The sequence below is a fragment of the Lynx canadensis genome, chromosome B2 (assembly GCF_007474595.2).
Source record: "Lynx canadensis isolate LIC74 chromosome B2, mLynCan4.pri.v2, whole genome shotgun sequence".
NCBI classification, from domain to species: domain Eukaryota; kingdom Metazoa; phylum Chordata; class Mammalia; order Carnivora; family Felidae; genus Lynx; species Lynx canadensis.
Window position 1 is genome coordinate 125322111 of NC_044307.1, and position 23545 is coordinate 125345655.

Sequence of the window (23545 nt, forward strand, 5' to 3'; positions counted from 1 at the left end):
GTTCATAATAAGAAAAGGGGAGGAGAGGATGAAAAGGGGAACGAAAGGGACAGAGAGAAACAGCCAAGCAGCCACAATTAAGAGAAACAGTGAAGGAAGGAAATGAGAAAGATGTCAAGCCATCTCTGAAGGCATTGCTTGAGCATCATGTTGTTTTGTTTATTTATTTTCATGTTTGTTTGTTTTTTTCTTTTTTGAGGGGGGGGAGGGGCAGAGAGAGAGAGAAGAGGACAGAGGATCGGAAGCAGGCTCTGTGCTGACATCAGAGAGCCCGATGCAGGGCACAAACGAGCTGAGCTCAAGTGGACGCTCAACCCACTGAGCCACCCAGGCGCCCCGAGCGTGTTGTTTTAATCGCCCCTTGCTCCATTCTCAGGCCACAGACCCACCGGAATGTGCGTCAGCATCTTGCCACCTGTGGGAGCTCCCAGTGACCAGCCCCACCCAACTCTTTCCCTCTTTGGGCAATTGCAGCTCCCATAAAATCTTCACTTTGGTTTCATAAGCCAAAAAAAGAGGTTCAAGTCCTCTTGGTCAAAGACAGATCTTTAAAAATACACATCAGTTAAAAATGAACGGACTCACTGACATTTACCTAAACCTGAGTTTTGGGGCTACTTACGGTTTTATTTGTTTGTAACTGTGTCTTGTCACAGTACCTTGTGTACCTTGTACACTGTACCTTGTCACTTCTCAGGTTTTCTTTCGGCATCGAAGGTCATGAATTCTGACGATTAGCCATTTCTCTTCCATGTCCTCCTCCAACTTTATGGTCTTTTCCTCTCTTATGCTCTCGCCATTTTCCTCCATTTTCCTCGACCTCATGGTCATTGTTTCATCTATACGTTCATCAAATACTTAGCTGCATTTGTGTAGCTCTTTAAAGGTGTCTGTTACAGGCAAAGCAAATGCTTCCACTTGTTACTGCACTTGGCCCAACAATTCTGTGAGGTTGGGATCGTTTGTCCCCGTTCTGCCGAAGGGAAAACCGGAGCTTACCTGAGCCCACGCGCTCAGCAAGTTGTGCACCAGTACTTGAGCAGACTCTAAATGTCAGCCTTTTTTCCAGTACATTCAGTGCTTCTGTGGGAGTTGGTTGCTGGTTTCTGGACATGAATATGTTTGGAGGGAAAATCATTTCTTCCGACATTGGTTGCTCCATTAACAACCCTGTGCCCTGAGGATGCGAGACGAATAGTACAAGTGGTGAAGATGATGACTAAGTTATTGTGCCCTCTTTCCCGAGTTCCTTAGTTTCTTCCATGCGGCCACATTTCTCTCTTTGATACCACTCAAGTGTGGTCAAATGACCCAGAAATTCCAAAGGTCAGAATAAGGGATACATGGGTAGTCTGCTGGCCTAAATATTGAGAAAATCGTGGTCAGTTGTGTTGTTTCTTAATCAAAGTATCTTTTGTTAAGTGCAAATGAGTCTTACGTATGATAAGAAACATCTATCATTTTCTTAACTGTATTTTCAGTATTCTCCTTCAGAAATGAATACTTATATTTTCTATGATGATTCTGGTGACCTAAGGCAGGCTCAGCATCTGAACGCCACCTTTTTGTTCCCAAACACATCAAAAGCCGAGGATGGGAAGGACTGTTGGGGAAGCTTCTAGTGCCCTCTGCCAATGTCTAATGCTTATAACCTCTTCTGTTTGAAGGGTCAACAGTTGAGTCCCTTTGTGATGACCTTGTCTCTGTGCTCACCGTTCTGTGTGAGAAGCTACAAGCCGCCATCAAGTAAGTGCCTTCAACACTGGTGTTCTTATTCATCGGAGGTCCGTTTCTGAGGTAACTTTGGCCTACAGAATCACTTCAGATTGCAGATTATAGGGACGATGGTTCCCCCCATTGGTATTCACCTGTCATTCCTGAGAAATATATGCAGTGACTTTGGGCAAGCCCACATTACCAAAGACCATGACTGAAAGATATCATTTTCTCGTGAGAAATGGGAAAACAATAGCTTGCAAAGAAGAGTTGATCTCTCGAGCAAGGAGCTGAGGGAGAAGAATGTTGGCTGACAGGTAGTTGATGTGACAAAGCTAGTTGACGTAACCCAGTTGTGTGACTCTAAATAGTCTTCTCATCACCCTGCGCTATGCTTTTCTCCTCTGTTAAAGGGCAAGGGCGCCCTGTATGGTCTTTCTGTATTTCTTCTAACATTTCCTGAGCCTGTGAACTCACCTGCATATCTCTGAAAAGAACACATTGCTCTCATCTTTTTTTGCATGCCAGTTTAATCATTGATAATTAGGTCATATAGACGGTATCCACAGCTCCAACTCTCCAGGCAGTAGGTTAATAAGTTAACTTATACATTTCTAGTAAAGCCAAATTGTAAAAGGACTAGACTTTCCAAGATGAGATGAAAAGTCTCTACCAGCTACATACATAGTTAATTGCAAACTCCCACAACACAGTAAGATTCTGAAATGCCCTTTGAGTTATGAAAGACACTTTCATTTACTAGTAACTAGAATACTTGAAAATTCAAAGAACTTTTACTTAAAAATTTTTATATATAGTGAAAAGTTGGGAGATAGAGTCTACTTGAAATATTAATGAGGTCTCTCACTTTGCTGGAAAAGCTGCAGAAACTTGTTGATTTGTTCATTTTTGTTTCTTTTCTAATAAACTCGGGATTTTTAAGAGCTAAACTTAGAATGACTCGTTGAGGTTTTTGCCTAGTGGTCTCTACATCAGTGTATCCATCGTTCCTCTAGGTCACCTGTGCCTGCACGTATTTTAATGTTAATTAATTTATTTTTTTTTTATTTTTTTAAATCTTTATTTTTGAGAGAGAGCAAGAGAGCATGAGCAGGGGAGGGGCAGAGACAGAAGGAGACACAGAATCCGAAGCAGGCTCCAGGCTCTGAGCTGTCAGCACAGAGCCCGACACGGGGCTCAAACTCACAAACTGTGAGATCGTGACCTGAGCCGAAGTCAGACGCCTAACTGACTGAGCCACCCAGGCACCCTAATGTTAATTTATTTTTGACAGAGGATCTGAAGCGGGCTCTTTGCTGACAGCAGACAGCCTAATGCAATGCGGGGCTCAAGCTCACGAACCACAAGATCATGACCTGAGCCGAAGTCAGATGCTTAGCTGACTGAGCCACCCAGGCACCCCTGCACCTTTTGCACATTTTGACCAAATTAAGCTCTCTTCATGTTAGGCACTTAAAGAATGAAGAGATCTATTTAATCCATAGGTAATACAAGCCAAAAAGCAAAGCACTTCTTCCAGAGCCCCACCCTCAAGCCTCTCTCACCCTGGACTCTAGACAGCACATTATTTTTCCTCAAAAGGGATGGGTCTGACAGCAGATGGCATGTGTAGATGGCTTCTCCTGTACTCTGCTCGGGTCCCCATCTTTCCTAACCACGGAGAGTTGGGGCAGGAGGCCTGAGGCTCGGATTGTTACCCTAACCTGAAGGCTCTAACACCAACTACCGTAACCCCATCTGTGAAGTCCCCATGTGACCCGATCACCTTGGGAGAGTTTCACGTTATGCCTATCCGTTATGATTTTAATCACCCTCCTTCACTCTTAACAGGGTCCTGGCTGGGATAGGTTATATATTCACTCTACCTGTTTGTGACCAGGGTTTAGATTTCTTCTAGTGCTCACTCCTCCCCACCCCTGCCTAGCTCCTCTCCCCCATAGCAGAGCCAGCTGTTATATCAGAGCTGGGATATGTTTCTCATTGGCTTGTTTTCTCCTAAAATACAATCACGTATGGTGTTTAACCACTATTGGCTCAACTACGTTATCTTTGGTGGTTTAGCTGGATAAAACCCTGTTCTGCTCTTTACTAGCTCTTGGGCAGAGCTCTCAACTACCATAAGCTTATGTATCCTAAGCTTAAATATCCTAAGCCTAAATAAAATAGTTAATATATTATTTACTATTAATTAATATATCATTTATTGTTTTCTTTTATGTAATATAATATTAGTAATATAAACTATATTAGGGTTTTTGTAATGATCAAATGAGAATATTTGCTTAAAAGAGAGTTGATGCCCAGTAGCCAAAAATTACCTGAAGTTAGCAGAATTAGGTTTATTACCTGTAATAATAAGGGAGTCTGTATACTATGGGGAGCCAATGGTATCCAGTCAAAGGATTTTAGGAGAGATTGCTATAGGATCGGAATCAGAGTTAGGTGACTTGGAGTGGGTTAAAGGAAATGAGGGTCTGTTCAAGGATTGAGTGCTGTCAGAAAGTAGGGGCAAACCTGGTATGGGGCATCTTAGTTTTTATCAAGCTGTTGGCGGAGGGGGGCAGATTGGAGCCAGCCAATGCCCTTATTGTAGAAGAAGCAAGAGTCACTCCTAGGGGAGGATGATATTTGGTCTTTTTTGTGTTTGTACAGAATTCTTTTTAAATCTCCATTCAAGCCTGTTTGTAGATTGGCTCGCCTCTTATTCTGTCACCATCGTGGAGAATCTTCATCGGATATTAACATCCTATGAAGTTGTTTATGTTCACCAGGGGAACACCGCAGCTCACTGACAGCAACCAGGCGGTTTCCCGCTGTCAAAGATGCTGCTTCTCCTATCCCACCCACTTAGGTCTTAGCAGGAAATAAAACAAAGGCCATCAAAACTTTGAAAAATTTAAAGACTATGTTCATTACTTTGCAGGCAAGGAAAAACAAATAAGCTCAACATTTTTTCCCTGAGTGGTTTGCTAAGGGAAGACTAAGGTTTTAAGTGCTAGAAAAGCTCGAGGTAGTTATGTCATTAATAATTAAAAAGTAACCACCAAGAAAAATCAGAACAAATCTGTCGATCTATAAATGATAGCTTTAAAACATACCATTGTTCACTGGTCAGCAAAGAGTCTTCAGCTGAGTCCAGTAAGGGCTTGAAGTTCATGGTTCTTTAAAACCTGGATGTCTAGGGGTGCCTGGGTGGCTCTGTAAATTAAGCATCCAACTTTAACTCAGGTCATGATCTCATGGTTCATGGGTTCGGGCCCCGCACTGGGCTCTGTGCTGACAGCTCAGTGCCTGGAGCCTACTTCAGATTCTGTGTCTCCCTCTCTCTCTGTCCCTCTCCCACTCATACTCTGTCTCTCTCTCTCTCAAAAATAAATAAAACATTAAAATTTTTTTTAAAAAACCTGGATGTCTCTAACATCAGCCCTAGGGACCTCCATCTGTAGAGTGACCATATGACCTAGTTTATCTGGGGGAGTCCTAGGTTATATCTGCTGTAATTATTATAGAGATTCAATATTGGTATCTTCTAGGAAGTATTGGGACAAATGGAATTTTTTATGGATAAATATTTGCAATATTTACAACATTCCATGACTTAAAGTGGACTTTCATTGGGAAAAGTAATTCATGTGACACATACATGTTTTTTCTAGGATTTCTCATTAGTCATTGGCTTAAAGATGGCTTTAGGCATGTCATTATGAAGCCTAACGGTTTTTATAGGATTCTCATAGTCTTGCTTGGTTTTTCAATGCATTTCCCCAGTTATCATTCTGCCTCTGGAGCCTGTTCACCGTGTTTGAGTATAGTCTTTCGCCTCATGATTCCATTACCCCAAGATGAGGGTTCTGTTGCCAAGGACGCTGGGGTGCCGCACGCTCAATGCCATGTAAACGGAAGACCTGTAAGGCCACCTGGTCAGATAGGACCATGCTCTTGGCTGCTTTCAGTCTGGTGGTTCTGTTTATTCTTCTTGTCAAGTTTTCACGCCTTTTACAATTTCTTCTGATTTTTCTCCCTCAACTCCTCTTATTTCTACTAGCTAAACTTCTTATTCTCCCACCTTCTAAATATCCTCTTCCTCCGAAATCACACTATGGCCACTATTCCCCTCAACGACCATTTCCAAAATCAACGCCCGAATACCTCGCAGGGCTTTCGCTCTGTCAGGGTATGTATTCATGATATGTTCAGTCTCGGGGGAGGATTCACAAAACGCGTCCAGGTACACAGAACAACTCACATGTCTTGGAGATGCGTTATTCATAGAACTCTGTATTAGGCACGTCGAGTTACATGGTGCTCTTTAAATCCAAGAGTTTTTGGAAGGATAATTGGGCTCATAAAGATATGTATTCATTCTTTGCCTGTTGGTCTCCGACCAACCTCTCCCTACCCCCCTCTCTTCCCAGTACCGAGTGTCAGAGAGGGCTCTACACCAAAGCGTTCTCAGAATCATTGAGGCAAGGCCAAGTGTCCATATCATGCATTTAATTCCATTCTACTTCTCACACAATTACTTCATTCCCTCTCTCCTTTTTCTAACTAAATTTGAACCACCTCAAAGGGAGGTAAGGTCAAAATGACTGATAATTAAAAAAAAAAAAAAATTAAGAACTCCGGAGATCCAGAACATGCCGTCAGATTACCCTTGCAGCCGCCTTGCCGGGACGGGTGGTTGCTCAGCCTTCACGGCCCACTGGCCCACTCACGGGAGTTGCTCCCCGTGGATCTTGAGCCTGGGAAGAAATTCAGAGATGAGCAGCAAATGAAACCCAGCCAACACTCAACCTGCCAGCCATGAAATGCTCAAACAGAAGACCAGGCCAAGGGACCCACCACACTCCTAAGTAGGCAGATTGTTCCTTGTGTGTTTTGAAAGAGTTGGCTGGTTTCTGGGCTTCTCTCTGCCTTGTGCTTTTCACATATTTGTGTGTCTACGGTCAGACAAATAAGAAACGCACACACTGTGCACACGCATATGTGGATCTAGCAAGGGGCACGTGTGGAATTCGCTTACATTTCAGACAGCTCCTTTAATGACGTGACTCATGTGAGGCACGGGCACCCGTTTTTCCAGACTGTCGCAGCCCACAGAAAAGCTGCCGCGTTCCGTCTCCAAGGAGACTCCCAGGCCAGTTACCTTGGCAACGCATCCTGTCTGTCATGGGGTCTGATTACTTGAGCTTGCGATATTGCTGTGGCACACCCTGTAGATGCTCATAGGAGCCCTGACTGTCCGGACAAGTCCTCCAAGACCCTTTCTGATCTGACCCCTGCCACCACTCGAGTCCTGCCTCTTGCTGATGGTATCTTCACACTTCGCTCCAACTACAGACCCTCTCCCCTGTGCTCTACACACACACACTGTCTCCCCCACGCTGCCAGGCAAGACTCCTACTTGAACTTCAGGTCTCCGTGAAGATACCACTTCCTTTAGAAATTCTTTCTGGCTCTTTCTAAGGATTCGATGCCACTCCTGTGCTCTCATTAGAACCTTGTGTTTAAATCATTCACCTGTAGCACTTCCTCCACAGTGCTTTACCCACTTGTTTACTTGTCTCTGTAGTCTCTTGTCTCTCTAGTCTAGACTCTAGAGAGTCTCTAGTCTCTTCTAACGAAGAATGTGCTCTTCCTGCCAGGAACGAGGTCTTGCTCAGAAGGGTAGGGAAGCATGTGGGTGTAGGAGTATGGAAACTGAAAGTCCTGACCTGGCCCCAAAATGGCTAAGTATGTCTTGCCTTTCTTTTTTTTTTTTTAATTTTTTTTTTTTAACATTTATTTATTTTTGAGACAGAGAGAGACAGAGCATGAACGGGGGAGGGTCAGAGAGAGGGAGACACAGAATCTATAACAGGCTCCAGGCTCTGAGCTGTCAGCACAGAGCCCGACGCGGGGCTCGAACCCTGAGCCGAAGTCGGCCGCTTAACCGACTGTGCCATCCAGGCGCCCCAGTCTTGCCTTTCTTATTCTTCCTCCAACCACCACCTTCCTCTTGGCAAATGGTAATAAGTTTCGTGGAAACTCAGCCTTTACCCATCTCTTCTTCCCTGCTTAGGGGGTGTGGTAGAGTACATCCAAATATGAGCGGAGTTCCCTTCTTCAGGATAATGGCATTAGTATTCGGATTACTCACTATCTGAATCATTACACAGTTCTCTTTGGACGAGGAGATGATCAGAGTTTGCTGTAAAGGGCCGCATACTGCCTCTGCCTCTGCTCACTGTTCATTTCTGTTACTATTTTATAACCTTTAAAAACGTGAAAAGCATGTCTGGTTCATGAGACCATGGGCAGGATTTTGCCTTTGGCGTATAGCTCGCCAGCCAGCTTGATATCAATTTTGCAGAGACCGATCGCCAAGGTATCTAACACAGCGCTTAAACCAGGGACCCACGGGCCCCTCTCTTGCAATCCTTGCTCTTGGATCTGTGCAACCTTTCTCCCTTTGACAGTTGTGTGTGTATGTGACCTCCTGGAGTTTGGGACTGGTGCTAACTTCTCTTCCTTCCTGTCTCAGGGTTCTAGTCTGCCTGTCCCTGGTCTTGCCTTTCCCTGCCACCACCAGCACCCCCCCCCCACCGTCCTGGGAGTTATATGAACTGAGGGCACGAAGCTTCCTTTTGGCATTTATTTACTTTATGTTATGAGAAAAGAGACACAACCAAAAGATTTTTCAAAGCAAGTTCCTCCTTTTTTTTCTGACCATTCCCTTCCAGGATTCCAGGATTCTTGAATGAATTCTCTTCAAAGTATCATATGTCTGTAGTAAATATGTGCTTGAACATTAAATTCTTCCTGATTCCGGTTCTGATGTGTGTTCTGACGTACCAGGGGTTCGGACTCCCAACGTATAAATTTGGAGGGGGATACAATTCAACCCATAATGCCAACCTCCCCCCCCAAATTAAGACTTCTCTAACGCCTGCTATTTTTCCAAGCGTTTCCCACGCATCACCTTTTCAATTTTGCCCTTACCTGGCATGCGTCTGCACGCTGATTTTGTTCTTCCGTAGCGACCAGCAGCAGCTACAGCTCCTGTACTCCGAGTGCATCCTGTCCGTGCTCAGCAGCTCCTCCCCGTCCATGCACCTGCACAGAGGTTTCACAGACCTGATCTGGTGAGCACCCGTCCTCGCACCCCCCAACCCCAACTCGAGCGTTCTCCCCTTCTAGCCGTGCGTGTGGGTCCCCTCCCATGGCATCCGTGACCTACTGGTCATCTCGCCCGTGGGCACGTGCTTTAGAAAGCAGGAAAATTGTTTTGCTTGCATGCACTAGACCAGGATAGAGAGAAGCTTATGATTTTTTTTTTTTTTTTTAACAAAATAGGTCTCCAGGGCCCTCTTGCATTTTGTTGACACCACGGGATCATGAGACTCAGGAAGGAGGGGATTGTTTTCTAGGTTACCGGTCTATCCTAAAAGTATGCGAAGGCACCAGAAGGTTGCACAGGGAAGCAAGAGCGACTGAGTGTTATTCTTAGCCCTTCCGTGGTACATTCTCCATCTCAACGTGCAGACGAGTCACTTAATTATAGCCAGAGGTACACACAAGTGACAGGGCCTGCAGGCAGCCAGCTAGTTACTGTGGGTTCCGGGGCTTTTCCACAGGGAGGAAATCGAACGATGTGACAGTACCATGTGTCAGAATTTCAAATTAACTTCTGAAATTAGAAGTAGAAATAATTTTGTTATTTATAGTAAAATGAGTCACTCTGACGAAGCCATTTAGCATTTTGAGTCTGTTTCTTTACGTAAGACAGTTTCTTAATGCTTCTCCTGGGATTTTCTTTAGTCAATTCTGCCTTGAGTTCCGAGAAAAAGTATTCTCTTCGTATACCTAGAAGTGACGGAGAGACGCGCAAAACTGAGGCAGGACATTAGCCAAAAAGAGGGGCAGTAAAGAACCCAACTCGTACTAGCCATTTTTGTGGCATCAGGGGTAATATTCACAGTTTATCATTTCGGCTTGTCGCGGAACGGATGTTTCCTCCTGTGTCTTCCCAGGAAGAACCTTTGCCCTGCTCTCATCGTGATCCTGGGGAATCCAATTCATGACAAAACCATCACCTCCGCTCACAGCAGCAGCGCCGGTGCAGGCGTCGAGTCAGACTCTGCATCTCCGGGAGTTTCCGACCACGGCCGGGGGTCGGGCTGCTCCTCCACGGCGCCAGCCCTGAGCGGGCCGGTGGCTCGGACCATTTACTACATCGCGGCCGAGCTGGTCCGGCTGGTGGGGTCGGTGGACTCCATGAAGCCCGTGCTCCAGTCCCTGTATCACCGGGTGCTGCTCTATCCGCCACCCCAGCACCGGGTGGAAGCCATCAAAATCATGAAAGAGGTAAGGAGGCCCCGAAGAACGCCACCGTGCTGGCCAGATGGCGGGAGGCGTTATCTGCACATTGTGTCTTACACGCAGAAAGCACTCAGAAAATGTTTGCCAGGCACCTGCTCAAACTTACTTGTTACTACGTGGTATCCAGTAACGGGCAGCATCTTTAGGACGGGGGCGTGTATCCATGTGTTGGGAGCCCGGGGAAGGAGGGGTCGATGGGTGCTGACCGATGCAAAGCCATTGATAATTCAAGCTGCAGGCATCTGACCGGGCCCCAGGCTGATTTCATCCCGTTCCCTTAGGTGCTGTTTGTGCAGCTATATGTGTTTATTCCCTTTTGCCATAATTGGATTTCCAAGTGACTTTCTACTCATGTTGTATATTATCCAAAAACAAAACAAAACAAAACAAAACCATTACTAATCTCTGACTATTAAAAGGAATCCCTTTGCCTCATTCCTTCTTAGGCCTCATATCCCAAACATCATGACCCCTGTGAGAAGGTAAAGATTGTCCAGCTTGTAACAGCCATCCCCGTGTGCTCCTTCATGGTTTTGAGGAGGAATGAGGGTTATTGTGAAGGTACTTCAAATAAGAATTTCTCTGCTGTCTCTCAACCAAAAAGAAAAGAGATCCACATTTTTGTATTTGTGAACACGTTCGTTGCCTTTGCTTTTGGTTCCTACACCAAAACAACAACAAACCCAGAGTAGCAAATTTCCCTTGTTGATGATTCATTTATTTAAAGTAATATTTGCTACTCATCAGTTTCTCAAAAGCTTAATTTAAAATGCCTCTTGGTGTTGCTTTAACGAGATTTGATTGTAATGAACAATGGAAAGTTCTTACTCAATATTTCTAGAAATGAAGGAGTGATTCAGATCTAATTGTGGTTACGAAAATCTATGAGCACACAATAATAACCTTTGAATCCTTACCTTCTCTATGCCCAGCACTTCACATATATTATCTCTAATACTCTTGATAACTCTTGGATGTTGTATATCAACTTTTACTAGTGAAAAATGTTATTTCTTTTCCCTATCACAGCTTCAGGCAATACAAACATAGGGTCAGCTTTAATAACTGATCAGTCCCAGGTTGACGAACACAATACAGCTTTGGAGGCAAGTGAGACTAGACTAGTTTCTCACCACCCAGCTCCCTTGGGGACCCAGCCCTACCCTTGTTAAGTTTATAAACAGGGGAGCAGAATGGGCTTTCTCTGAATAGGCAGATCTTCAAGGGGAAGAAAGAGGAAGAGGCTGGCTACTCATGTTCAGCTCCCCCTACATTAACCAGTGAGATCAGACTCCCCCTCCATTAGGAGGAAGTGAGAGAGAGAGGAGAGAGGTCCAGAATTTTATTCCACTGAATGTTCCTCCCCTTAGAGACACGATGCCAGAAAAAATGAATTTTCCCTCCCGCAAAGAAACTGAGGTTTCGGAGAGTCAAATGATTTGTGCAAGGTCCCAAAGAAAGAGAAAGGGTATACACCCCGGTCTGTCTGACCTGAATGAAACCCAAGGTCTTTTCCTACAGCGCACTTACTACCGTACTTGACTTTGATACTGCAATGCAAATGATTCTAGGAGCCCCCCTTCCCCTGCTGGCTCAGCTACCCCCTTCTTAAGCCTCAGTTGAAGAGTCAGAGTTTGGATCCTCTCTCTGCCACTCCCCAGCTAGGTTATAGTAGCTCAAGCGTTTAACTATGAGCCTACAGTTTTGTATCCGTGCCTAGTAGTAATATTCCAAAGGTTCAAAATGCCATGCGGTTTGCATCGATCGGTACTCTGCAAGCATAAAGGGCCAGACAGACATTTGGCATGCTTATTGCTTTCCTAAGGAAAAGAAAAAACATGTGGAGGCTGGAACTCACTCTTCCTCATGACCTCCTACCTAGAGTGGGGCTCTTATTCTAGCTCTGCTCTCCGGCTGCCTGTTTCCTTCCTTTTGTCCTTCTGGACTTAGACTTCTCAATCGCCACTGTTAACAGTTTATTTTCGGGCTCTCATGGCTCCTGTTGCCTCTTCCATCAAGTCTGAATTCCTCTGCCCCGTTGCTAGACCCTTCTGTCGTCGTCCTCATTTCCCGTCATCACCCTCGTTCCACCTGACCGACCTTGCTCCGTTCAGCTCCCAGGCTCCTGCTTCCATTCAGACTCCCCTCCCGTCTCCCCACGGGCCATTCCACTTAGCGTCAAGCAGTTGATTGAAATGTGCCAGCCGCAGCTGGCACTGCATGTTAGTTGATTTACAAACTTTCTTAGGAAGGTAACATTACTCCCAGTTTCTCGGTGGGGAGGCTGGGCCTCCATGAGTCGAAGTTACTTGCCCAAAGTCCTTGTGGGTAGTAGGGCCGCCCCATGAACCGGGATGTTCAAAGAACAGCTCTCTGTGCCATCAAAACCCTCCTCCTTCACACTGCTGCCTCCCCAAACCACTACTTTTGGTCTTCTCTAAATTCCCTCATTTAGCAATTAATTGTACATCCCATCCCACTGAACGTTTCCACATGGTGCAAACTTCTTCTCAAATACGTTTTTGTATCCGTTGCTTTCCTGGGTTCCCTCTCCCCACCCCTAACCCGGTATCCAACACTGCAGTGCTTGAATCCGAATAAGGGCTCGATAAATTTTGACTGAATGACAGATGGCCCTGAAGACAGACTATCTTCAAAGACAACGTTTTGTAAGCAGCAGCAACCTTTCTTTCCCACTCAGGGTTGACTGGCACTGGGGTTGTGGCTACTTATGGTGGATCCACTTGATGAGTGAATGCTAAGTAAATACATTGCATATGGGGTCTGGAGGTGTCTACATGTATTTTACATGATAATTTCTTTTTTTTTTTTAATTTTTTTTCTAACATTTATTTATTTTTGAGACAGAGAGAGACAGAGCATGAACAGGGGAGGGGCAGAGAGAGAGGGAGACACAGAATCCGAAACAGGCTCCAGGCTCTGAGCGGTCAGCACAGAGCCCGACGCGGGGCTCGAACTCACGGACCGTGAGATCATGACCTGAGCCGAAGTCGGACACTTAACCGACTGAGCCACCAAGGCGCCCCTACATGATAATTTCTTTATGACTGCAGAGGAAATATGTTTTCCCCTTCTCATAGATTTTCTAGCTTCCTGAGATTATCTTACAGGGCAAGGCTGGAATTAGACACCAGTGCCTAAATAGCATGTCCAGACGGTGCTGCCCCATGGAGCACGGCAGACTGACGTGGGCCAGGTTATTGTGACAAGTGGGACCTCCACTCGCTATGACAACCAATAATTGGGGGAGGTTGGTAACCTGGAAACCAAAATGTGCAGTCTGTGCACCCAAAGAAAACCACTGGGCACCCAGAATGTTTGCTTAGCCTATCGGAGTTTGAATGCTTAGTGTGTTATTTCCCTGTTCTCTTTGTAATTTGTCACTCTGCCATATGCGCTGTGCGCCCATTAATCAAAGACAGGACATTTTGTTTTTTGAAGCACATTCTCTTTCCTGTTTCCGCTTTCCCCCAAAATGAACAATGATCAATAGTACACCTTGCTTCCTTTTCTCTCTCCCATGGTCGGGCTTCAGAAGGAGTTCCCTAATCTTTAATCAGACCTTTGTCATCCCAGCCACTTGACATCACATCCCTCATTCCCACCGCAAGAAGCTGGGATTAAACGTGTCTTGCCTTTCTTCAAGCAGTTGTTGAGGGTTCTTCAGAAGCGTAATCACTCAGTGCCCTTTCCCTCCAGATTTGGAAACAACTGAGAAATAAACACAAGATTAATGTGGGAATTAAATATTGTCATCTAATATGTTACTGGTAAGGTTAGATTCAAGAATGTAATAAGATCCGAAAAGAAAGTGAGATTCCCCACAGCCATACCCCTGAAATGCACTTACTTTGTATCAAGGGATGGGACAGCTAGAGGCACTTAGACCCCACCAGCTTCACTTGGATGTAGGCCTGGCAGGTAGCATGAGAGAGAGTGGGGGCAGGGGGGGAGAAGAGGGAGGAGACTAGGCAGGTAGGAGAGGGAGAAGAGTGGGAGAGGAAGGGAAAAAAAGGGAGAGGAAAGGAAAGGGAGGGAAAGGGGGGAGGGAAACTTGACTCTTTCAATGTCAAAAAAATAAGGGACGCTTGGGTGGCTCAGTTTAGTATTGGACTTGGGCTCAGGTCATGATCTCATAGCTCAGCTCCTGGGTTTGAGCCCCATGTTGGGCTCTGTGCTGACAGTTCAGAGCCTGGAATCTGCTTCAGATTGTGTGTCTCCCTCTCTTTCTCTGTCCCTCCCCCACTGGTGCTCTGACTCTCTCTCTCTCTCTCTCAAAAATAAACATTAAAAAAATTTTTCAAAAAAATAAAATGTCAGTACTCCCCCAAACAATCTACATATTCAGTGCAATCCCTATCAAAATAATACCAGCATTCTTCACAGAACTAGAACAAACAATCCTAAACTTCATATGGAACCAGAAAAGACCCCGAATAACCAAAGCAATCTTGAAAAAGAAAACCAAAACAGGAGGCATCACAATTCCAGACTTCAAGCTGTATTACAAAGCTGTAATCATCAAGACAGTATGGTACTGGCACAAAAACAGACACTCAGATCAATGGAACAGAATAGAGAACTCAGAAATGGACCCACAAACATATGGCCAACTAATCTTTGACAAAGTGGGAAAGAATATCCAATGGGATAAGGACAGTCTTCTCAGCAAATGGTGTTGGGAAAACTGGACAGCGACATGCAGAAAAATGAACCTGGACCACTCTCTTACACCATACACAAAAATAAACTCAAAATGGATGAAAGACCTAAATGTAAGACAGGAAGCCATCAAAATCCTAAAGGAGAAAACAGGCGACAACCTCTTTGATCTTGACCACAGAAACTTCTTACTTGACATGTCTCCAGAGGCAAGGGAAACAAAAGCAAAAATGAACTATTGGGACTTCATCAAGATAAAAAGCTTCTGCACAGCAAAGGAAACAACAAAACTAAAAGGCAATGGCAGAAGATATTTGCAAATGATGTATCAGATAAAGGGTAAGTATCCAAAATCTATAAAGAACTTACCGAACTCAACACCCAAAAAACAAATAATCCAGTGAAGAAATGGGCAAAAGACATAAACAGTTTTCCAAAGAAGACATCCAGATGGCTAACAGACACCTGAAAAAATGCTCAACATCCCTCATCATCAGGGAAATACAAATCAAAAAGGAGATACCACCTCACACCTGTCAGAATGGCTAAAATTAACAACTCAGGCAACGACAGATGTTGGTGAGGATGCAGAGAAAGGGGAACCCTTTTGCACTGTTGGTGGGAGAGCAAACTGGTGCAGCCGCTCTGGAAAACAGTATGGAGGTTCCTCAAAAAATTAAAGATAGAACTACCCTGTGACCCAGCAATTGCACTACTAGGTATTTATCCAAAGGATACCAAAATGCTGATTTGAAGGGACACGTGCATCCCAATGTTTATAGCAGCACTATCAACAATAGCCAAAGTATGGAAAGAGCCCAAATGTCCATCAACTGATGAGTGGATAAAGATGTGGTACATATATTTAATGGAATATTACTCGATCAAAAAGAATGAAATCTTGCCACTTGCAACAATGTGGGTGGAACTAGAGTGTATTATGCGAAGTGAAATAAGTCAGAGAAAGACAAATATCATATGATTTCACTCATATGTGGAATTTAAGATACCAAACAGATGAACATAAGGAAAGGGAAGCAAAAATAATACAAAACAGAGAGGGAACAAACCATAAGAAAGAACAAACTGAGGATTGCTGGCAGGGTTGGGGGAAAGGCTAAATGGGCGAGGGACATTAAGGAGGACCCTGGTTGGGATGAGCACTGGGTATTTTTTGTAAGTGATGAATCATTAAATTCTGTTCCTGAAAAAAAGGTAAATATATTTTGATTAAAAAAAAATAAAATGTGTAGAGAAAGGTGGAAGCTTCATTTCTTTGCCTCCAAGAGAGTAGAAGTTCCCAATTTCTGGGGTCCAAAAGAAATGTAGAAGGAGAGAGGGAAAGAGAAGTGCCCCTTAAGATACAATTTTTTCTACTTAATATACCTTTTCCCATGAGTGTAAATCATTTTGAAAATAATGGGCATAGTGATAGAAAGTCTTTTCCAATGCACTTAACCCAATCTTTTCCTGAATTAGCCTCAAAATAAAATTTTGTTTAAAGACATCTAACACATGGAAATAATAACTAATTAAACTGAACAGTAATGAAGATTCTATATGTGAAAACTTGTAGGATGTAGCCAAAGCGCTATATACAAGGGTGTTGATAGCTTAAAATGCTTATATTGAAAGTTAGGAAGCCTACAATTAATATTCTAATTCTCCAAGTTAGAGAGTTGGGGAAAGAAGAGCAGATTTAATTCAAAGAAAGTAGAAAAGAGGAAAAATAAAGAAGATAAAAGCAGAAAGTAATGCTATAAAAAGCAAATATAGTGGATCACTAAAGTGAAAAATATCAGGGCTCTAAAAAAACTGAGGAAATTGAAAAACTCTTGATAAAAGCAATCACAAAATCCCAGAATAGGTAAAAACAACTAAATAGAAATAAGAATGAAAACACACTTGGAACTATAAATGTTAGAAACATTAAAGAAATCAAGGTCTAATAAGGCCACTGATGCCAATAAATTTGAAAATTTAGATAAAATAGATAAATCCCTGGGAAATAACATAGCCTTTAACAAGCTGAGAAATTGAGGACCTAAATAGTTCTAGAAACTTTTAAAAAATTGAATCAGTAGTTAAAAATCGTTCCATAAAAAAAATAAAAATAAAAATAAATTTTAAAAAATTAAAAAAAAAAAAACCACTGGCCCCATACAACTTTAAAAATAAGTTATACCAACAGTTAAGGAATGGATAGTTCCAATAATATGTGAAATTTTCCAAGGAATAGAATGAGGGAATACTCCTCAACCCATGTGTTTTTTTAAGTTTTTTAAAAGTTGTTTTACCTTTTGACCCCCTTCATCCATTTTTTCCATCCCCCCACCCCTCACCTCTGACAACCACCAATTTTCTGTAACTATGAACGTGATCTTTTGTTTATTTTTTTGTTTTTCAAGATTCTACCTATAAGAGATATTATACAGTATTTGTCTTTCTTTGTCTGACTTGTTTCACTTAGCATAACACTCTCTAGTTTCATCAATGTTACCACAAATGGCAAGATTTCATTCTTTTTTATGGCTGAGTAGTATTTCTCTGTGGGGGGGGGTGGGTATGCGACATTGTCTTTGGATTATCCACTTATCCTTTGAGAGATACTTAGGTTGTTTCCATATTTTGGCTATTGTAAATAATGCTGCAATAACCATGGGGGTACCTGTATCTTTTTTGAATTTGTGTTTTCATTTTCTTCAGATAAATATTCAGAAGTGTAATCGATGGATTGTATGGCAGTCTATTTTAATTTTTTGAGGAACTTCCATGCTGTTTACCATAGGGGCTGTACCAATTTACATTCCTACCAGCTATGCACAAGGATTCTTTTTTCTCCACATCCTTGCCAACACTTGTTTTTTCTAGTCTTTTTTTTTTTAAGGTTATTTATTGAGTGAGAGAACACATGCATGAGTGGGAGAGAGGCAGAGAGAGAGAGAGAAAGGGAGAGAGAGAGTCCCAAGCAGGCTCCATGCTATCAGCACAGATCCCGATGAGGGGTTTGATCCTGTGAACCATGAGATCATGACCTGAACTAAAACCAAGACTCAGATACTTAACTGATTGAGCCACCTAGGCACCCCTAGTCTTTTTGATAATAGCCATTCTAACAGGTCTGAGGTAGTATCTAATTGAGGTTTTGATTTGTATTTCCCAGGTGATGATTGATGTTGAATATCTTTTCATGTGTCCATTGGCCATCTGTATGTCTTCTTTGGAGAAATGTCTACTCAAAGTCCTTTACCCAGTTTTAAAATTGGATTGTTTGGGGTTTTTTATCTTTTTATTGAGTGATAGGAGTTCTTTCTGTATTTTGGATATTAACCCCTTATCAGATACGTGACTTGCAAATACTTTCAGCATGTGGCCTTTTCATTTTGTTGATGGTTTCCTTTGCTGTGCAGAAGCTTTTTAGTGTGATGTGGTCCCACATGATTATTTTTGCTTTTGTTGTTTTTACTTGGTATCAGATTTTAAAAATCATCTGCAAGACTCATGTCAAGGAGCTTACTGCCTATGTTTTCTTCTAAGAGTTTTATGGTCTCAAGGCCTACAGCCAAGCCTTCAATCCATCTTGAGTTAATTTTTGTGTATGGTGGAAGACAGGTGTCTATTTTCCTTCTTTTGCTTGTGGCTGTCCAGCATTCCAAGCACCATTTGTTGAAGGGATTGTCCTTTCCCGATTGTATATTCTTGCCTCCTTTGTTATATATTAATTGACATATACGTATAGACTTATTTCTAGGCTTTCTATTCTGTTCTTTTTGATCTATGCGTCCGTTTTTATGCCAGTGCCATAATGTTTTAATTACCGTAGCTTTGTAATAAAGTTTGAATCAGGGAGTGTGATGGCTCCTGTTTTTCTCTTTCTCAAGATTGCTTTGGCTATTCCAGGTCTTCTATGGTTCCATACAAATTTCAGGATTGTTTGTTCTGTTTCCGTGAAAAATGCCATTGGAAATTTGGTAGAGATTGCATTGAATCTGTAGATTGCTTTGGGTAGTAAGGGCATTTTAACAATATTAATTCTTTGAATCCATGAGCACAGAACATCCTTCCATTTATTTGTGTCATCTTCAATTTATTTTATTAATGTCTTATGGTTTTCAGTATACTGGTCTTTCACCTCCTTGGTTAAATTTATTCTTAGGCATTTCCTTATTTTTTGATGCCTCGTAAATAGGAGTATTTTCTTGATTTCGCTTTCTGATAGTTCATTAGTGTATGGAAATGCAACAGATTTTTTTATATGCTGATTTTGTACCCTGCAAATTCTCTGAATTCATTTGTTAGTTCTAACAGTTTTTTAAAAGAGTCTGTAGGGTTTTCTATATATAATATCATGCCATCTGCAAATAGTGACAGTTTTATTTCTTCCTTTCCAGTTTGGATGCCTTTTACTTCTTTTTCTTGCCTGATTGCTGTAGCTAGGACTGACGATACTATGGTGAATAAAAGTGGCAAGATTGGCATCCTTGTCTTGCTCCTGATCTCAGAGGAAAAACTTTTGGCTTTTTACTGTTGAATAGGATGCTATTTGTAATAGATGGCCTTTATTATGTTGAGATACATTCCGTCTCCACCCACCTTTTTGAGAGTTTTTATCATAAGTGGATGTGGAATTTTGTCAAATGCTTTTTCTGCATCGATTGAAATTATCTTTTCATTTTGTCCTTCATTTGGTTAACGTTGTGAATCACTTGACTAATTTGTGGCTCAGTCACTTGAACCGTCTTTGCATCCCTAGAATAAATCCCACTTGATTATGGTATATGATCCCCTTAATACGTTGTTGAATTTAGTTTGATCACATTTTATTGAGAATTTTTGCATCTATGTTCATCAGAGATGTTGGCCTCTAATTTTCTCTTCTTGTGGTGTCCTTGTCAAGTTTTAGTATCAGGGTGATGATAGCCTCATAAAATGAGTTTGAAAGAGTCCCCTCCTGGGGCGCCTGGGTGGCTTAGTCGGTTAAGCGTCCAACTTCAGCTCAGGTCACGATCTCATAGCTAGTGAGTTTGAGCCCTGCATTGGGCTATGTGCTGACAGCTAGGAGCCTGGAGCCTGCTTTGGATTCTGTGTCTTCCTCCCTCCCGGCTCCTCTCCTGCTCATGCTCTCTCAAAAATACATAAACACTAAAAAAAAAAAAATTAGAAAGAAAAGAATCCCCTCCTTTTCTGCTTTTTGGAAGAGTTTGAGAAAGATTGATATTAATCCCTTGAATGTTTGGTAGGATTCACTGGTTAAGTCATCTGTTCTTGGACTTTTGTTAGTTGGGAGGTTTTTGATTACTGATTCAGTCTCCTTACCAGTAATTGATCTATTCAGATATTCTATTCCTTCATGATTCAGTCTTGGTAGGTCATATATTTCTAGAACTGTATTCTTCTGGGTTGTCCAATTTGTTGACGTATCATTTTTATAAGAGTATCTTGGGGTCTTTTGTATTTCTGTGGTATCAGTTGTAACACCTCTTTCATTTCTGATTTTATTGAAATCTTCCAGGTTTTTTTCCTGGAGAGTCTAATAAAACTGTGTCAATTTTATCTTTCCAAAGAATCAACTCTTAGTTTCATTGATCTTTTCTGTTGTTTTTTAGTCTCTATTTCATTTATGTCTGCTGTAATCTTTCTTATTTACTTCCTTCTACTAACTTTAGGCTTCACCTGTTCTTTTTCTAGTTCCTTAAAGTGTAACGTTACATTATTTGTTTGAGACTCTTCTTATTTTTTTGAGGTAGGCATTTACTGCTTTAAATTTTTCTTTTGAAACTGCTTTTTCTGTACCCCATAAATGTGAGGGTGTTATATTTCCATTTTTGTTTGTCTCAAGGTCTTTTTTAATTTCTCTTTTCGTTTCTTCTTTGACCCGTTAGTTGTTTGGTAGCATGTTGTTTAAAATTCACATATTTGTGAATTTCCCAGTTTTCCTCATGTAATTAATTTCTAGTTTCATGCCAATGTGGTCAGAAAAGACTCCTGATATGATTTCAGTTCTCTTAAATTTAAGACTCGTTTTGTGCCCTACCATATGATCTATTCTGGAGAATGTTCCGGGTATGCTTGATCAATCCAGTTTGCAGCTAGCCGGCTCTGATAGCAAAGTGAGACAAAGAGAGTAGAGGGAAGTTAAATTAGAGGCCATTCTCACTAAAGAACGTAGATACAAGTGCTTTATTGTTCTGTGCTATAAAAGTTTTTGAAACAACCCCGTAGAGAATTTGCTTTGTCTAAGCCAGTCCTGAACTGAGGATCTGGGAACCCTATGTGTGTTCTGTGACAAGATGGATACTTAGATCAGTTCTATTAAGATTTGTAGTTCCAAACAGTTGTGGGGTTTTTTTCGAGTGTGTCAATCAATAGAGAGTGTACATGTCTCTTTGAACTCACAATTTTAAGACCTTGTGCTTTTTTTATGGTGTTCGCTTTACTGTTATTTTTTCCCCCTTTTCTTAAAGCTACTTGGGAGCCCACAGCGCCTCTGTGATTTGGCAGGACCCGGCTCCACTGAACCAGAATCCAGAAAAAGATCAATTTCAAAACGAAAGTCTCATCTGGATCTTCTCAAACTGTATGATACATTCCCCTTTTCCACCTACTATTGCTTGGCGAGCGATGCTCCTCTGAATACACTTGACCTTGTTTTTAAGGCCCTGAAATTTTTATGAATCTGCCTTACGTGGAATATTATTGTTCAATAATGTCCCCGCAGGCCATATGAGAAGTCTTATCTCAATGTATTGCAATCCTGTAACTTTCCATATTGTCATACTTAAAGTAAACGCAATGTACAGAATGAAATGTACAAAAATTATCCATTGGGGTTATGTTGGGGAAAAATGTTTTGAATTCCAGCACTATAGCTATAAGATTCCTTTACTTGTCGCTTCCCTAGAAAACTGAACATCATCTAATTTGCAGTTGTTGTATTCACCTGCACCTGTTCCGGAATATATTGGTCTTATAGAGGATGTCCTCATTATCATAGAGCCATTATAACTGTTTGCTTTCGGGGGAAAAAAAAAAAAAACGAACATAATCCAAAAGTGAGATTATGCAGTGCCTGTCCTTGTGGAGATCACAAACTCCCATCCGGAATTTTTGTGTGTCTCCAGATAAACCAGCCAACCAAGAGTCAGTGTGATTCAAGGTGGGCCACTTCACCTGGAGGTTTTCCTCTGCCAGCCGGAGCATGTTTGTTTCATTTACTTTTTGCCCAGACCATTTCACTTCATGTAGAGCAGAGGATCTGTTTTGCATACTGCCCTGCTCACCAGACTCACCCGCCTTGTTCCTTCTGGAGCATTCTCCCACGTTGCCTATGCTGATGTTGTTTTCTCCCTCGAACCCTTAGCATCATGGATGGCATGACCGAAGCGTGCATCAAGGGCGGCATTGAGGCGTGCTATGCGGCCGTGTCCTGCGTCTGCACCTTGCTCGGGGCCTTGGACGAGCTGAGCCAGGGCAAGGGCTTGAGCGAAGGCCAGGTGCAGCTGCTGCTGCTGCGCCTGGAGGAGCTCAAGGACGGGGCCGAGTGGAGCCGGGACTCCATGGAGATCAACGAGGCCGACTTCCGCTGGCAGCGGCGCGTCCTGTCCTCCGAGCACACGCCGTGGGAGGCGGGGAACGAGAGGAGCCCGGACATCAGCATCAGTGTGACCACGGACACGGGCCAGACCACCCTGGAGGGCGAGCTGGGCCAGACCACGCCCGAGGACCGCTCCGACAACCACAAGCACAGCCTCAGGTCGCCGGCGCAGCCGGAGAGCAGGGAGACGCTGAGCAAGGTGCCGGAGCCCGAGGCGGTCGACCAACCAGACGTGGTCCAGAGGAGCCACACGGTGGCTTACCCCGACATAACGAACTTCCTGTCGGTGGACTGCAGGATGAGGTCCTATGGCTCCCGGTACAGCGAGAGCAATTTCAGCGTAGATGACCAAGACCTCTCGCGGACCGAGTTCGACTCCTGCGACCAGTACTCGATGGCTGCAGAGAAGGACTCGGGCAGGTCCGACGTGTCGGACATCGGGTCGGACAACGGCTCCCTGGCCGACGAAGAGCAGACCCCTCGGGACTGCCTGGGCCACAGGTCCCTGCGGACTGCCGCTCTGTCCCTGAAACTGTTGAAGAACCAGGAGGCGGACCAGCACAGCGCCAGGCTGTTCCTGCAGGCCCTGGAGAGCCTCCTGCCCCGCCTGCTGGCTCTGCCCAGCGTGGAGGAGGTGGACTCGGCCCTCCAGAACTTCGCCTCCACCTTCTGCTCAGGTTCGTGCAACAGGCTCCTGCCACAGTGGGTAAGCGTATTCAGAGCGTTCGGCCCGGATGGGAAATTGCCATCCTGCCTTAGGTTCAGGTGCCCAGAGCGTCTCAACGGCTCTTGGGGTTTCTTTTATTGGAAGAGAGCAAAGGAACGTAAGATGCACGGGTGGTGGTTTGTTTGAATCTAGGCAGTGGATGGCTGGAATATTCGGAGGTTGATAGATGTACGTGGTGCAGAGCAACGAATAAGAGGTGACTGCATTCTAGAAAGCTGCTGCTGACTGAGACAAAATGACAATCTCTGACTCTCAGAACATCGAGTTCTTAGCATGCTTCTACACCTTAGTGTCAAAAAAATCACGAAGTGGGGCACCTGGGTGGCTCAGTGGGGTAAGCATCCGACTTCAGCTCAGGTCACCGTCTCATGGTTTGTGAGTTCAAGCCCCGCGTCAGGCTCTGTTCTGACAGCTCAGAGCCTGGAGCCTGCTTCAGACTCTGT

General features: G+C 43.4%; 1 protein-coding gene across 2 annotated transcripts in view; it reads left to right on the plus strand.

Annotated features, from left to right (window-relative positions):
* ARFGEF3 (ARFGEF family member 3) overlaps positions 1-23545 on the plus strand; it is a 184107-nt gene that overhangs the window by 83847 nt on the left and 76715 nt on the right. For both annotated transcript variants that reach the window (XM_030316441.1, XM_030316442.1), the window contains 5 exons: positions 1668-1746; positions 8757-8861; positions 9750-10083; positions 21246-21358; positions 22142-23052. In XM_030316441.1, the coding sequence (XP_030172301.1) occupies positions 1668-1746; positions 8757-8861; positions 9750-10083; positions 21246-21358; positions 22142-23052 (1542 nt within the window). The remainder of the gene's footprint in view (positions 1-1667; positions 1747-8756; positions 8862-9749; positions 10084-21245; positions 21359-22141; positions 23053-23545) is intronic.